General features: G+C 43.5%; 1 protein-coding gene across 4 annotated transcripts in view; it reads right to left on the reverse strand.

Moving 5' to 3' along the window:
- Nucleotides 1-347: 347 nt before the first annotated feature.
- The window catches only part of HIVEP3 (HIVEP zinc finger 3), a 197961-nt gene continuing 181654 nt past the window's right edge, over nt 348-16654 (reverse strand). For all 4 annotated transcript variants that reach the window (XM_088140051.1, XM_088140049.1, XM_025164859.2 and 1 more), the window contains exons 7-9: nt 14866-14964; nt 4924-5969; nt 348-4455 (exon numbers count right to left, since the gene is read on the reverse strand). In XM_088140051.1, coding sequence (XP_087996177.1) covers nt 3610-4455; nt 4924-5969; nt 14866-14964 — 1991 coding nt within the window. In that variant the 3' untranslated portion in view covers nt 348-3609. The remainder of the gene's footprint in view (nt 4456-4923; nt 5970-14865; nt 14965-16654) is intronic.

Raw genomic sequence — 16654 nt, forward strand, 5'->3', positions numbered from 1 at the left:
CACTCTTTATGCAATAGAAGGCTCGTGTCTTATCAAACAAGCTAGAGGTCACAACTTGGGGGCCTTTCAATGTTTAGGATTACATGTCCTACAGTCCCCTGCTACTGGCCTTGCCATCTAGAGCCAATGGGAGCTGAAGCCCAAAGCAACTGGATGATGCCAAATATAAACTATGCCATGCTAAGGGCAAAGAGTGGCTGCTGGCAGGTGTGCTGGTACAAATATCCAGGATCTAGGCAAACATTAGATCTCAATCAGGAAATGAAAAGGAGGAATTCAAGTAGAGCCCTCTAAAATGTGAGGAGATATCACAAAAAGTTACAATGCATTGCATAGTATGTTGGGTCTTCTGCCATTCAGCCTATACTAGGAGCATTGTGGTCCCGATAAGAGATCTCAGGGTCCCCCTCCCCAAAATAAAGTACCCTTACAGGCAACATTCTGACATATGCAGTGATAACACCAAGCCACCTTACAGTGGACAAAAATTTACTTCCATCTGCAGAGCACTGAAGGAAGACAGAACGGTATCAAAACAAAAAGTAAACATATCCTAATTATTAGTATTAGCTCTGGGAACATAGATTCCACCACAAATCATTGAATCCATGCAATGGAAAAGAAATGTGACTTCCATTGCATCTAAATGAGGAGTAGTTAAAGGAAAACAGGCAAAATCTGGGAAAACAGAAAACCCTGAGCATTATGTTGCATTTGATCTAGCCCCCAAATGAAACCAGGCACAGTTAAAGCATGAATGGATAAAAGACATGAGAGTGTCCAATCATGGCTCATGTACAGTTTCAATACTGAAAACCATTTGGTCCATAAAGAGCTGCATGGAAAGCTGGCTGGGAAAGAGGAAGGAAAAGAAACCACCCAGGAATTCAAAGCCTCAGTGGAGATGAAATACTGGTGTCCAGCAATTGCCACAGAGATGATGATCCAAGGATTGCTCCTTCAGTGCTGGACGGGTGGAGGGGGGGAGTCCTCTGAAGTCAATACAAGGTAGTGCTGATTTCTGTTGGTGCAATCTATTCTATTTAATCCAGTAGTAGATGTTTGTACCCCATGATCTGCCACAGGAGAAAATTGAATCAGACCTCCTCCAAGGTCTTGCTATAGATGCTGGATTCCAGTGCAAACACAACAGCACCGTCATGCTGGACCTCAGCCCTGAAAGAGGTATCGGAAGCAGAAGTAAACAAAGGAAAAATGTCGAAGACCGCTCATGGAGTTTTCCAGTGAACTCTGCAATTCCAGGGTTGGTTTGGTTGCTTTCACAATGTCAATGTTACCTTGACTAAATGCACACAAGACCGCCAAACAAAAAGGCCCGACATCCTGTTTTCTTAAATTCCTCAATACAATACATAAAATGATACATCTCAGAAGATTATTTAACCCATTCTGTGTTCTTCACTTATGCAAAACCCAACAGTCTATGGCTTTATCAAGCCAGCTTAGTAAAATAAACTCATTCAGGATTTTTCTTTCCCCCCTTTTTCCTGTTTTGGGGGAAGTGAGAGAGCATGCACAGAGTAAATTCAGAACATCTTAAGACAGCTCAGGACTGGTCCACTGGATAAATATTTGTGGATCTGTTGTGGGGGTGGGGGGAGGGGGCTGGCTTCATTTGGAAAAGCATTTGTACAGACTCCATACAGACTCTTCAAATAAATGCTGAGCACTCTCTCTTATCAGAGTAAACACTTCTTTTTAACAGTTGCACTTTTAAAATGGTATGAACAAGGCAGAGTTGCATGATTCTGGCATGATTTCTGTGTATGTGGCACCAACTGGTTAGCAGTTGGGTGGGCACGTCTTAAAACTGTACTCTAAAAGAAAAATAAAATAGTGGCTAAATGTTCACCACTGCATCACCTAGATGTGAAACCTGGCCCTCTACATGATCAAATGGTTGCATTTATTCAAATAGTTGGGAGAGGGAAGGATAAACTATGCAAAAACCAAACTAAAAGGCTTAAATATTCCTGCTTTCTTCATTGAGTCTGAATATTTTCCCACATATGAGGTCTTAAAAGTAGTGCTGTTTTCAGTTCTTATAGTCTCCCATCCAGCATGACCATGCTGGTTTGAGACTATAGAGGTTGAAATCCAACCTGTTTGGAGGGCATCAAGTTTGGGAAGTTGAGCAACCCCATCTTTCAGAGGGAGGTGATCTAATTGAGACGAACATATCATGAAATCATTAATATAAATATGACTGGGGCAGATGCAAGCACAAACATGTGCTTAGCTTGGATTGGTGGGAAGACCCTTGCTAATGGCTTGCACCACACTAAAGTCCTGGTTCAACACCCATGATGGGTCTCTTAGAGCTTGCTCACTCACATGTGGACTGTGCAGAAGACAGCTCCAAAGGAATCTCTTGCAAGTAAGAAACCAATGATCTCTTTTGTTCCCTGCACTAGTTTCCAAAAGTGGAATCGGGTGAGATCTGGATTTTTTTATTTTTTTTTTGGTATAAGAAATTTGGGATACATTTTTAAAATGTAGGGACATATTTCCAAATCTGAAGTTATGTATCTCATATTTCAGAGCTCGCTTTCTAACTGCAAAATCCCAGGAGCAGGAAAAAACAACAACAAGATTCTCAACTAAGTCTCAGCCAACGTTTACCAGCCAACTTTCATGGCTGGTAAAAAGCACCCTTTAGGGTTGTGTGCACATGGATTTAAGCAGCAGCGACATGGAATGTCAGCATTAAAGCAAGAATGGCTGCCAGAAAGAACAGATCTACACCATTCTCAGAACATATTTTTTTACATTCAATATATTTCCATTTCCTTCCGATTTATTTTTTTCTTCAAGGGGATAACCCTTCATATGTCTGTGTGTCCCTTTTTAAAAAGTGCTTTTGTGGGTTGTATTTAGGGAGGTACATGCTGAGATCTCCAATTCCCCCCTTTTTAGGGGAGGGAGGGAGTGATCTTTCATTGCCATCAAGACCTCCCCAAAGTAAGTGCTAATTTCTTCAACAATTCAAGGGTAAACACTTTTTTTCCCCCCAAATCAGAACAGTCACAGCTGTCCTTAAAGCACATTTACAGGCAATCAGAATAATGCAAATAATAAAAAAGAACCATTATAAAATAACAAGCACTTCACCACATATTAAATAAAGCAAGTAATAAATAGGGGTGGGGAATTATAACTTTCTGTACAGGGGAGCAGATTTCTTTTTTTCTAATCAGTATCTCTGAAGAGGTGTCAATTTTCCTAGACGTTTTCAGTGCATCCTCTGGAAAAGATTCTTGACTCTTTCCTGTCTGCATTTATCGGAGCCCATTGGAACAGACACTGCAATGGTGATGGAGGGACATGATCTGATTAACTCCTTTTCATGACTGTAAAACATTTGTAGCTTCAGTTTTGTATGTGTGTGTATGTCAAGCAACCAAAGCAGAAAAGGGCATTGACAAAGGCACAAGTAAATGTGAAAGTAAAATGAAGGGAGGGAGGGAGGGAGGATGACTTTTCTACACCAGAGAGACCTTCCTTCAGCAGTGATTATTCTGAAGCCAACAGCACTGATCAAGGTCTGTTGTAACATCTGAGAAGTCGCTGACAAGACAGAGCAAGGGCTTAAGTATTTCCTGTACTGTTCTCCACTCGCCTTTGAGCTAGGCCAAAGCCCACAGCATGTTCCAAGGATGGACTTCTTCTCCTATATGCCCCTGCTTGCGGGGCTGGCTCTCCTGACAGGTTCCTTCTCCTGGTGGAGAGCTGCTGGGTGGGTTGGCCAGATGAGTGCTCCAACAAGCAGCCCGTGCTGCTGCTCCTGTCCAGTGACTGTGTGGGGACGCTTGAAATAAAAGTGCAGGTGGATTTGAAAGTAGTGCATAAGCCGCCACCGTATTTCTTCCCCTCCTTGGTGAAGGGTCCATCTCCATGAGCCAAAGGCTTTGGAGAACACTCCCCCTTTGGGCAAGAACTAATCTCGGTGGCTGTACAGCTGTCCTGCTCTGAACTACACTTTTTTACCCTGTATCCCTCCTTGGACTTTATTTGCTGACGCTCACTAGTCCTTGTTTTCTCTTCCATGCAGATGTTGCTTTGAAGTGGTGAGGTTGCTGATGAAGAAGGAGGTTCGTGTCTGTCTGGAGTTTCTTTGCCCCTTGCTTTCATCTGGCTGAATTCAGAAGTGCTTCCACCATGTTCGAAGTAGCTGGCCTGCAGTGACATCACTGATCCATGCCCCAAGCTGGGATGGCTGCTGGGCCTTGCCTGGACCATTTGTATGCCCCCAATTGGGATCATAGGGCAAGGGCTCCTGGGTAACTGCTGGGAGTGCAAGGGGAGATGACTAAAAATATAGTCTTCCACTCGATTTGGAGCATGAATGGGTACTTCATGGAGCGACTGCAAAGGTCTGAAATAGAGATGTTGAATGATGCCTGGTGAAATTGTTGGGCTCCTGGATTCTGTCTTCTGTAATGACAAGAGGTATATATAAAGTCAACTCTTAAGTTTGGAGTATACAGATGTGGACACAAAATACTGACTTAATTTAATAGGGAGCTCTTAATTTAGAAAAAAAAGATGACTCAAAGATGACAAAGTAAAAGAACTCCATTTTCCATTGTATCTGGTTATCCTTCTCTCTTTCTGTCCTTTGTGTTAAAACAAAAATAAAACAGAATTCAGACCCCAAAAGAACACATCATGAAAATGACAGTTCTGATCTTAAGCTGGACACAATCCATTTCCAAGTTCCTGACCCACCACTTGAAGAGCAAGGATGTAGAACAGGGATGGGCAATATATGGGTCTTCAGATGTTGCTGACCTTTAAGTCCCATCAACCCTAGCCAGCATAGCCAGTGATGTGGGATGATAGGAGTTGCAGTGAAAAAACATCTGGAGGACCAGATCTCACCCATCTCTGAGCAGAGCTTACCAGTTTAGGGTCTTCATGCAGCTCCTTATTTTTATCAAGGGACCTGTGAGGTAGAGGCACTGAAGATGATATTCCATGCTGAGTTTTACATAAACTTTGCATTTTTTCATCTGCTGTCACTTGGCTATGAGAAGGTAAATCCTCTCTTCCTGGGGATGGATACTGTGAAGGTGGCTCTGAATAGCTCTGAGACAGCATTTTCTTCAGAGATAAGTATCTAGATGATGACATTTCCCTGTTTGGAGAGACACATCTCACCGGAGAAACCCCTCTTGCTGGCGGAAGGTATAATGGTGACGAGAGCTCTCTTTTTGAAGAAAGGTACCTGCTTGGTGAGATCTCAAGTCTTGGTGATGAATTACAGAGGACCAATGACTCTCTCCTCAGAGTCTGGTGACTGGAGGGTGTTTCTCCAGTATATGACAATCTTTTTGGTGAAGTTTCATTTTTGGTTAACAGATGCTTTCGAGCCAACGATGACCGGTTGTTTCCACCACTGCTAGCCCCAGAGTCCTTGCTTGGGGAACACTTCCTTCTAGGAGTGATATCTTTGGAGATTGACAAATCCATTGCTAAGAGCATCTGTGGTCTTCTAACAGATTCCTTCTCAGCTGAAGTTGAGAGTGCACTAGAGGACAGAGCTGGTCGATGAAGTCTTAACAAGCTGTGGCAGACAGCAACTTCACTGCTGTCAGCTGACCATTTCATTTCGGGCTCTAAGGAGGCCATCTGGTGACACCGAACAGCACTCTCACTGCCAGAGGGAACGTCTTCCACTATGGACAAGGTTGTCCTGGTGCCTTTCTCCTGGGAAGAGAGAGAACTTTTTGGAGAGTGCCCTGGAAGAGAAGCGTTCTTCATTTCAGAAGGCTTTCCAAGTGACTCCTCTTGGTTTTCCTCTTCCTCCTCCTCTTCTTCTTCCTCCTCATCCTCTTCTTCTTCATTGTCATCATCATCATCAGACTCTTCCAAGTCTGAAAACTGGTGTCCAGGTAACTCAGATCCCTCCTGTCCTTCTGAATCTTGGAAGAGATCTTCAGTAGTTCCTAAAAGATGGGAGCAGAGCAATTTATCAGACAAGGATACATAATACATACACAAATACAGATACATACGTACAAATATCAGAACAACCAACTCCTGGGATATAATAGGAGGTGAACTCCACTGTGCTCTGCATTAATGAGGAAGCATACTTCCAAGGGAATTAGAAATGTAAATTCCCATTAAAAATGCAGGTCCACCCCAGACTGTTTTCAGCAAGATCTGAACCAAAACAGGACTGGGATACTGCTTCTGCCACTGATACAGACTGTGCCTACCAAGGGACATTGTGATTATGGAATTTCTCCATCTTCCCTTTCCCATTCATGCTGGATGGAAGCAGAGAAAATAAGTATGTCTGGGGATCACTCAAGAAGGATCAAATGAGGCCTTGGATCTACAGGATACAAAGCTTCCTACTCCCTGGAATATCCTGGACAAGTGAGATAAAATTTTATTTATCTATTCAATCAATCAATCAATCAATCAATTTGTAGACTAAGACAAACAATTGGCAGTTCACAACAAAGGACAACTAAAGACAATTAAAACATTCACGGTAAGAAACCAATTCAGTAAAACATTTATCAACAAACATTCAATGGGTTGCCTCAATTCCCATAAGCTCTCTGAAACAGTTCAATAGATTCTGGAAAACTAATAATTTGGGGTATGTTCCCCAATGGAAAGCTCTTCTAAAATACAGGCATACTCACTGAAAAGCAGTGCCTGCAATTCTCACCAACTCTGCAAAAATGGGGAACCAACAGCAGTTTCTTCTGGGATGCTTAAATCAGGTCAATTCTGGTTGGAGGAAGTGGTCCTCAAAGTGCATCAGTGCCAAAACACAGAAGTCTTTAAAATCAACACCTGAGTTGCATCCAGAAGCCAACAGGTAACTGTATGGGGCACAGAGCATCAGAGTAATGTGTTCCTGGCAACCAATCTAATGTGCTCCTGGCAACAATCAGGCTGCTGCATTCTGGGCCAACTTTAACTTCCAAGTGGTCTTCAAAGGCAGCCTCATGTACAGCATACTGTAGTTTGAGCAGATACTGATGAGGAAACAAGATCCTTAAGCTCCAGGAAGGGCCACATGCTATCCAAGATGAAGCTGAGCAATGACCCTCCTGGCCACAGTCTTCACCTGACCAGTTATGAGTCTAGAAAAACTGTGAAGTTATGGATCTGCTCCTTCAGGTGTAGTGCCACCTTATCAAGAGACAATACCGGAGCAGACAAAGAACCCTGATGAGCAGACAGCAACTCTGTCTTGCTTGGGTTCAACTTTAGTCTGTTAGGTCCCATCCAGACCCTAACAGCCTCCAGACACTGGGATCAGGCATCAACAGCATCCCCTGCAAGGCCTGGAATAGGAATGTACAGTTGGGTATCATCAGCATGCTGATGATCCTATACTGCAACTGAGAGATGACCTTCCTCAGAAACTTCATGTAAATGTTTAAAAGGGGAAATGAACAACGCTAGAGGCACCCAAGAAAGCAATAATCATCCCCGTTCCTGCAACCACCATCTGGATCTGGCCACTAAGGAAAGAGAAAATATTGCAAAACAGTGCTTCTAATACTCAGCCCTTGCAGGCAATCCAGAATAATTCCCTGACTTTCTGGTACTGAAGACTGCAAAGAGATCTGAAAGAACCAGAAGGCGTACAATACCTCCATCCAAGTCCTGATGAAGGTTATCCACAAGAGTGGCCACTGCCATCTCCATCCCATAATCTAGCCTGAATCCTAACTGAAAGGGGAAGTTTAGAGACTGGACAATAATTGTGCAGAACCAAAGGAGGGCGTTTTAAAGAGCACAGTGCAGCCTCTTTCAAAGAATTTGAATTTGACAATTTCCTGGATCCAGCTCTTTGAACTCACTCCTGCCCATGAAGGAGCCTGGAGGGAAATGTATCAAGCCCACAGCTCGCCAAGGACATGCAGACAGCGTCCTACTACACCAGCAGGATCCCACCTTTGACCCAACCTAACATTCTATAGTGAGAAAAGAGGATGGCCTTGAAGGACAGAGGGAAGAACTGCTATCAAGGCAATGATTGGGTAAATAAGACCTGAGCCCAACCCCAAAAAAGTGGTTTATGAAAACACCTCAGTCAGCACCCTCCTCCCCGCTCTTAATTCTCATGAAGATAAAAGAGAGAGGAAGGGAAGCACATTCAGACCTGCAAGATTCTATTACTGTAGCTGCTCTAATAAATGTAGCTTTAGGTCTGCATGGTGTCTGTTTCTTAATCTGGTCCTCCTTATAGGGCTGACACATTCACACCCTATCACCTAGTAGTGTTGCCTAGTCACAGACATGGTGTCTTTCAAGATCAACTTAACATTCCCCTTTGGCCTTGACACTGAGGCTCCTGAAGGACACAAAACCCAGGATGACAGAACTCGGAAGGGTAACCCCTCCACCTTAGTCCAACCAGATTTCAGTAATATACACCAGATTCACTTAATAATCTATATAATGCCACGGATGAACAAGATCTTATTACAAATAACACCAACACAGGCTATCCCACTAATTTTCCTCCAATCATACCAGGCGAAGCCCACAATTTGGCAAAATCACTCATGCTGGCCCATCTTCCTTCAAACCATCCTTTAAACTATTCAACCTCTCTCCAATATCATCTAATTCCTACAATCCATCCAAAAGGTCCTCATAGTAGAAGGTGCCCTCCCACTAGTGCTCTCAATCCAAAGACCCCTAACATGGACCTGTTCTCTCATTCCAGGTTTGAGCCAACATCCCACTACTTTCTTCCTTGCCCAGGACAGTTAAGCCAGAAAATTGCACCGAACATCAAAAGAGATTTGGAATTACATTGAAATGACCTCTAACTGGGGGCTCCCATGTCACCAAGCCTCCCCAGCCTAACATGTTCAGAGCTGTCATTCTCCAAGTCATTGCCACTGCTACCCATTCTGTGTTAAGCACCATAGCATAATAGGCTTATCTCCCAGCACACTCCAGCAAACATAAGCCTCGCAAGACCAACCCACAAAAATCTATCTGTTTTCACCATTCATGGCACATCTATTTTTGTTCCACCAGTTCTACCAACTTATGTTTTTCTGTCACAGCCTCATGTTATGAATAGCTTCCTTCCTGAGGCCAGTGGAGGCTTTTATGCTTTTTACTATATACAGTGACGTTATTTACAGCAGGTATTTACAACCGGTATATACAACACAGTACCGATGTTCACCCAGTGTCAGGTTTCCTCCTAAATCTCCCTCCCAGAAACTATCCACCACTATCTCTCCTGCTCCCCCCCCCCCACTTTTCCCCATCTCCCTTCCCTGTTTCTGGACTTGACAAGAGAGAGAGTGAAAAGAAAGGAATGGGCTGGAATTTACTGCAGCGTGCTCAGTGTGGCTTGACCCTCTCCTGGAACCCCTCAGCCAAGCACCTACTGCTTCTCCATTGGGGGAAGAGCTTCTCTCAGGGTCTTCTACCTGTCCTTCCCCAGAGATCAGGGCTTCTCCACCGACAGCTGATCCCGTCTTCCCCCTCTTGGGTCTTGAGTGAAGCCATCACCTGCAGCCAGCCAGGTCCCTCCTTCCCGTTCTTGGGCCTTGGGTGAAGCTCTTGTCCCTCTGGGTCTTCACTTCCCTTCTTCCAGGGAAGCCACCCATGGGCCTTTCTTCTCCCTTCCTGATCAGGAACCGACAACTACTCTGCACACTTAAGTTCTCTCCCCAACTCTTCTCTCCAGCCACTCCATTCACTCTGCGCATTTTTCTCTCCTCTCCTTCTCACCTCCCCTTTTCTCTCTCTCCAATTTTTAGGTTAGACTGGCAGCATGTCCCCCAGCAACTAAGGAGGTGGGTGTCCCCCCAGGGTGCTAGTCCCCAACACTTCTACACCAGGCTGGACCAATGGGACTGTGGTCTCAAAATCTCTCCACTCCAGCCTGGCTAGCAGGCAGGTCACCTCATCAGGCCTCAGGAGAGCACAGCTGCCCTTCAAGGCCAGAACTGAGCTGTTTCCCCCCCTTCTACTCACTCCATGGGCTGGCTCACACCAGCACAACAGCAGCTAGCCAGACACCAGAGTTCCTGTGCCACTCTCTCCCAACATTAATGAACCATCACAGAAACATTCAAACATATTTTATCCTGCATAGCTATTCAAAGTGCAAATGGGGTTGCTTTTTTGCTCTGCACTGGGTTAGGATTAGATCAGCATCCACCAAGAATTCTCCCACATCCAGATCTCTCTCTTAGGGTGTTATTCACTCCTTTTCACTGGCTCTCAAGGCATTTTACTTATTCATCTAGATGACAGATGGACGATGGACGATCCCATCATCATCTGGAACGTTACTCCCCAACAGAAACACATCAAATTATATGAAAGGCAAACTAAGCTGTTGTGGGAAGACCGATCAGATGGAGGCACTTCAAAAAGGGAGATGTGGTTGGGGGTGGGGAGGGAGACAGGAATTAAAATTGCCTTGATGAAGAAACACAGCAAATGGATCAACATCTCTTTAAAGGAATGAAATAACAGAATCCCAGGATTGGAAGGGACCTTGAAGGTCTTGTAATCCAACCCCCTGCCAAGGCAGGAATCCTCAGACCATCCCAAACAAATGTTTATCTAACCTTTCTTTGAAAACCACCAATGATGGAGCACCCCTGACTGCAGGAGGCAGGTTTTTTCACTGCTTAATACTTCTCATGAAACCCCTTATTTTACATTTGGATCTCTCTCTGTACAGTTTCGACCTGCTGGTTCTTGTCCTTCATTCGTGCACCATACACCCTCTTCCCTCTGACAGCCCTTCAAATATTGGATGGCTGCTATCAAGCTTCTGTTCTTTAGACGAAGCATATCCAGTTCTTTTAACTGTTCTTCATCGCCTCCAAGCCCCCTCACCACCTTTGTTGCTCTGCTCTGCACTCTCTCCAGTTCTTCAGCATCCTTCTTGTATTGCATAAATGAAGAATACTTGGTTACATTCTCATCCTTCATGAACAGCCTGATTGCTTATTTTGGCCAGAGGAGGAAACAAATTGTGGATGAGTAGATGGATGTGTAGGTAGGTGCTTGTGTGTATACATGCATAATTCTAGAATTACATGTCTTCTCTGCATGAGGCTGCAAAGTTAAGAAGCTAAGCATGTTCCAGGGGCTAAGAACACTGCCAACATTAACAAATCAGGGAGGATTCTATTCAAAAATCAACCATGGAACTGATATGAAACTCTGCAGGTATCCACAGAATAAGAGAGCAGGCATAAAGAAAGCTTCCCTCCCCCCTCCCTGCAAGACAAGACTCTTGAATAAGGGAAGGCCTCTAGTGCACCCTTGGTAGTATTCAGCCCTGCAGCCCTCAAAGCACAAGACAACACAGCAATAGGACTTTTCTCCAAAGAACTGAGCCTTTGACACAAAGGAGATGCCCTCATACAACCTTAAAGACACCCTCCCTTCTTTTCTCAGCAGGGTGAGCCCTGAAAGCCTTGAATCGCTGTTGAGGAACTGACACACAGTACATCTCACCATGCATCATCATTAGCTCAGCACCAATGTTGGAAATGATTGGCTGGAAAAAGTAATTAACAACAACAAAAGTGGTGCCTTTTGGAGCCCGTGCTGAGTCCTCCTGGCTCCAGCCTTTACTGTCCTGCAGTTCTCCACAGCACGGGCCAGAATCACAATTTGCATATTTCCAGCAAACCACCAAGTGAACAGATTTGTTTTCATTCCCTTTCTCCCCTCCTTTGAAAACTTAGAACATATCTGATGTCATGGTTTGGCCAGGGCCACCCAAACATCTCAGAATGCCCCAGAAAGAGACACAGAGGTAATCTATCTAAAAAGCAAGGAACCATTTTGGAAGAGCTCCCTTGAAGCTCATCAGTTATTCTGAGTAAGTTAACAGGCTCCAAAACTCCTCCAGCAATCTGATGCCGGAGCAGATGTCCATTGGCTGACATGTGATTGCGCCTCCCTTGTGACTGACACAATACTGCTCCCTCACCCTCCCTTGCTTGCATGTTCCTTCATCCCCAGAGTGAAACTCTGGCAAGGCACCATTCCTTCCAAACAAAGAATGTTTTTGCCTGATGCAAAGCAGGAAGAGGGAAACACACACACACACACACACACACACAGAGAGAGAGAGAGAGAGAGAGAGAGAGAGAGAGAGAAGTCTGGATTAAAAGTGAGACAAATCCTGCCACTTGAATTCATGGGATTCTTTATTTCTGTGGAACAACTAGAGTCTCTCCAGGCTCTTTTAGGGGGACTAAAGAAACCTGGGGGAAAACTGCACAGGGAGTGTGAAAAAGAGAAAACACTTCCCCTGTTTGAACTTTTACCTAAAACAAAACAAAACCATGCAAGCCCGCTTAGGCGCACTGGTGCAAGGATTTTACTTTTACCACTGTTTTCTTTCTAAAAATGATTACTTCATCATGCAAGATAGGAGGAAAAGAAATGCCTGTGTACTGTGAGCAGATATGGAGTTCTTCTAAATGAAAAAAAAAAAAGGGAGGGGGTGTTATTTAATTATTTACAAGATTTGTGCGGTCGCCCATTTTAGAGCACAACTCTGGGAGGCTCACCACAATAGGTTTATCTGCGTGCTCAACCACAAGTTCATTTGCATGCTGACAACAGCACGAGAGTTCTTCTTCCTCCAGTATTTTCTTCCAAAGAATGATCCCCTGACCATGAAACAACTCCAGGAAAGGAGAGCAACATTTCTAGTTTCCAACTGATAGCAACACTTGGGTGAGTGCTCAATGTTGAGTTCCCCCCAACTGTCCCCAGAGAACCTACTAAAGTATGGTGCTCAGGCCGCCTTCTGAAGTGTAGGTAGCCAGCTGTTCCTTTGACCTATTTCTAAGGTCCACGCAGCAGGTGCACTTCTTCTACTGAACCTCTTGGGCAGGGAAATGATCCGGATTGCAGGGGCAACTATAAGGATGGAGAAGGGGCAGATGAGGTCTGTAGAGGCCATACAGAAGAGGGAAACATGGGGAAGGGAAGATCTGGGTGCCAGCACATTCAATGAAGGAGGAAATGGGCACCCTCTGCCCTTGAGAACGGAGGAAGAGTTAGCTGAGATGGCAAAATTGACAGCTTTGCTTAGAGAAAAAACACTAATTTTAATGCCAATTGGAAGCCCCTTTTGGACTTTTTGCAGGGCAGAAAAAAAATGGAATTATGATATATGGATTTGATGATTAGCTAAAATAATAGGTTATACAAAATATGTATATTAAGATGTAGTTTTAGAGTAAGAGGTTACTATATGATTTATCTGTACCTGCTGTATAAGAAGTCGGAAGTCATTCTTTCTGTAATTTTTCCTTTCTTCCCTTTCCTTTCCATCACTTTTGTATTCTTTCTTTAACTCTCTTGTTCTCTACTTCTCTCTTTGATCATTAGTTGTCTGCTTTTATGTTTATGCTTTTTATAACTTAATAAAGATCTTATGAGAATGAAGGAAGAGCCATGTTTAAATAATCCTACTTATGTTTTTCTGGGAGTAAATCCCTTGGCATTGCATGGGGCCTTTCTCTAGAAACCTGTACAGGTCAGAATTATCAGCAGAACTGGTTGTTTTCTATTTTAGATAACTCCGCTCCCCCCATCTCAAACAGGAATAACTAATAAGGAGTAAAAAGATCTGGATCACAAAGGAAGGATTTGCATCCTTTCAAAGCAGTCCAGAGTGGCTCTAGAGAAAGCAAAAACAGACAAAACTATTGCTCAGTGTGGTACTACACAGTCGTTATCACAGATGCATCAGCTTACATCACTCTGCTTAGTGACTATATGATGCAGTAGCAAGACATTGGATGGGATCACATAACATACTATAATCTAACAAAACACAATGACAGTGTTCAGACAACGTGTTATGTTCAAACAAATAAGCCACATACCTTAATGTGATAGACTGGTTCATACAACATGCTGAAATAATAGTGTAGTTTCCCAAATGACATTGAACCACAAACCACCTGGTCTTATTTTAGCCTGGTCTAGGATTTTGTGCAAACCCATCCATCCACTGAGAAGTCCAGAAGGTGTATCCTGTAACTAGAAGTATTTACTATCCACGTCATTTGGTCAGGCCTTGTGCTAGCTATGAATGAATAAACTGCAGCAACAATGAGTTTCTCCATGTAACTCCAGAACAGGTATGGGCAAAAATGTTCTTCTAAAGAAGATCACATTGACCCAACACATGGTGGAGAGGCTGACCCAAAGAATGGATGAAGCCAGAGCTCAAAATGGGTTAGGACCCCCATTCCCACCCCACCCCCTTTCTGGCATCGCTCTCTCTCTCTCTCGTCTTCTTCTCCCAAGCAGCAGAACTTATGGAAATGATGGCCTGAACAGATCTCTTACAGACAACTTTTGAAATTAATCTAGGAGCCATTATGCAGCCCAAAAGCCACAATTTCCCCACCTCTGTCTCAAATCAATGCTGACGCTTCTAAAAGAACAAAAACAATATTCATGCTGTGGAGACAGAAACTCTCATAATGATGGTGGTGGAGGATGTGTTGCACCAAAAGGATGTTTACCTAAGAAAACCACCCAGCAGAAGTTCCCACCTACTTGTTAGAACAAGAGTTAAACTCACATGATTAATTAACATGATTAACATGAATTAAACTCACAAATGAGTTCCCCCAGATCTGCATCTCTTTTTAGCATCAAGAATGGTGTCTAGGTGTGACAGGGGTGAGCAACCAAGTCCCCTCCAGATGATTCACACTACAACTGTCATAATCTCTCAGCAGTGGTCATGCTTGCTGGCCCGGGGCAGAGGGCACTCTGTCCAAACTAAGTGGAGAGTGTCAGGTTCCATTCCCAAGAGGTATAGCCCCAAATCTTTACCTTCCTCTGGTTCCAGCTCCCCCAGTGAAGACGCCAACACACCCATCTCCTGACATTTTTTGCTGTGGGCTTTTGACTTCATATGTTTAGTCAGATTCCCTGAAAATGAAACAGAACATGCACAAATTGTCAGTTGTTGTTTGCTAGCTACACGCAGCAACCAGTAACATTATCGGCAAGCTATGTTTTACATTCCTGGCCAGAAACAAAAAGCTACTGCTCTTGAACAATTCCTTTGACATCAAGCAGCTGCCCTCAGTGGCTAATTTGTTGTCTGCTTCTCTAGATGACTACAGAATTGCTTTTCATAACTGCTAGCTCTCATGCAGTGCAGACAAAGCCAGCAGGCACATGCTTTGCAAAAATAGGAAAAACCCTCTTCAGAACTCTTCCCTGCAACATGCAAAAGAGCCAGAGGTTCTGCACACTCATCTTTCTCTCTAAAGTTGCCCAAGTGCCTAAAGCAGGGATGGCCATATCATGGGTGCCAGGCGCCAGCAATTCTTGAGATGACAGTGATGGAATTCCCCAAATCAAATATCCAAACGCTCACAGATTTTTTATATAGAATGGTTACTTTGGGCCGCCTTTGTCTGAAAAATAAACTGACCTAGGACATTAACATGATCATAAATCCCTCTCCAGAAACAAGCAAAGAAGTTGATGTCAAATTAAAGGCAATGGAAGGAGATCTGAGAGTAGAGATAAAATGAAGAAGGAAACGAAAAGTCTCTTAGGGTATGACTGAACACTCATTTTTAATTTAGGGTAAACTTTACTATGGTTATTTCACCCCTTGGTTTGTCCCTACAATTTTTTTTTTTTGGTCTAAAAGCACACACTTTGCATTCTGAAGTCTGTTTTTCAGCATCTGAGCTACTGTGCTCAAAACCTCACCTAATTTTGATATCCTCCCAGCTTCTAGAAATCCCTAATCATTTCATCTAAATCAATAGCCTATTTTTAAAAAAGAGTGATGTGTGCAAGGTTTGCTCATTTCACATTAAATCATGATCTGAACATACTGGTAAGCAAATATGAAACAGAAAGAGATGAAGAAGTTTTATCTAGAATCAGCCTAACCTCTTGCATTGGAAAACAAGGCAGAATTTGCTACCGATAAAAGGACTGCTTCAAATTAAATATAGGCTGTGCTTTGGGAATAATGTCTACATGTCCAATAATAAATCAAAACAGGTAACTGCTCAGCTTCCAGGTGCTCAAATAATGTGACTTTAGGGACATGGTGCTGGGAATGTTGCAATAAAGCAACAGAACAACACGATGAGGGGTTGAGGTAATGCATCACTGGGAACCCAGGTAAGAGCCTCATGGCTGTATGTGTTAGCTTCATTAGAAATCTTCAGTCTAAGTCTTTGAATTAAATTGCAGTTGTTGCTTAACCCAACCATAGGACTTAGCACAAATCTCATAGAATCAAAGCATAAACAGATGACATGCTGGACTCTTGGAAATTGCAACCATGACTGTTTACCAATCCTACAACCTTAGATGATCTTTTTGCAGTTCAGAATGTGAGGGAGGGAGAAATTCTGAAACGCCCAAGCCTGAGAAACATTTGGGAATGTAATACTCTCCACAAGCTTCATTATGAATCCTAGGAACGTGTATCCAATAGCAGACAGAGGTAGCAAACTTTGTCAGGCCCTAAGTAACCAATTTTCCCATTGAAATCACCAGAAGTAAATGAAATAAATGCCTATTCTCTCTTAAGCAGCGAAACAGAAAGGATACCATTTAACAGGGAAGACAGATGACAGGGCTATGA

This window comes from Python bivittatus, unplaced genomic scaffold (assembly GCF_059951505.1).
Source record: "Python bivittatus isolate LINGU-HERP-01145 unplaced genomic scaffold, Pbiv_v1 ctg000310_np1212, whole genome shotgun sequence".
Taxonomy (NCBI): Eukaryota; Metazoa; Chordata; class Lepidosauria; order Squamata; family Pythonidae; genus Python; species Python bivittatus.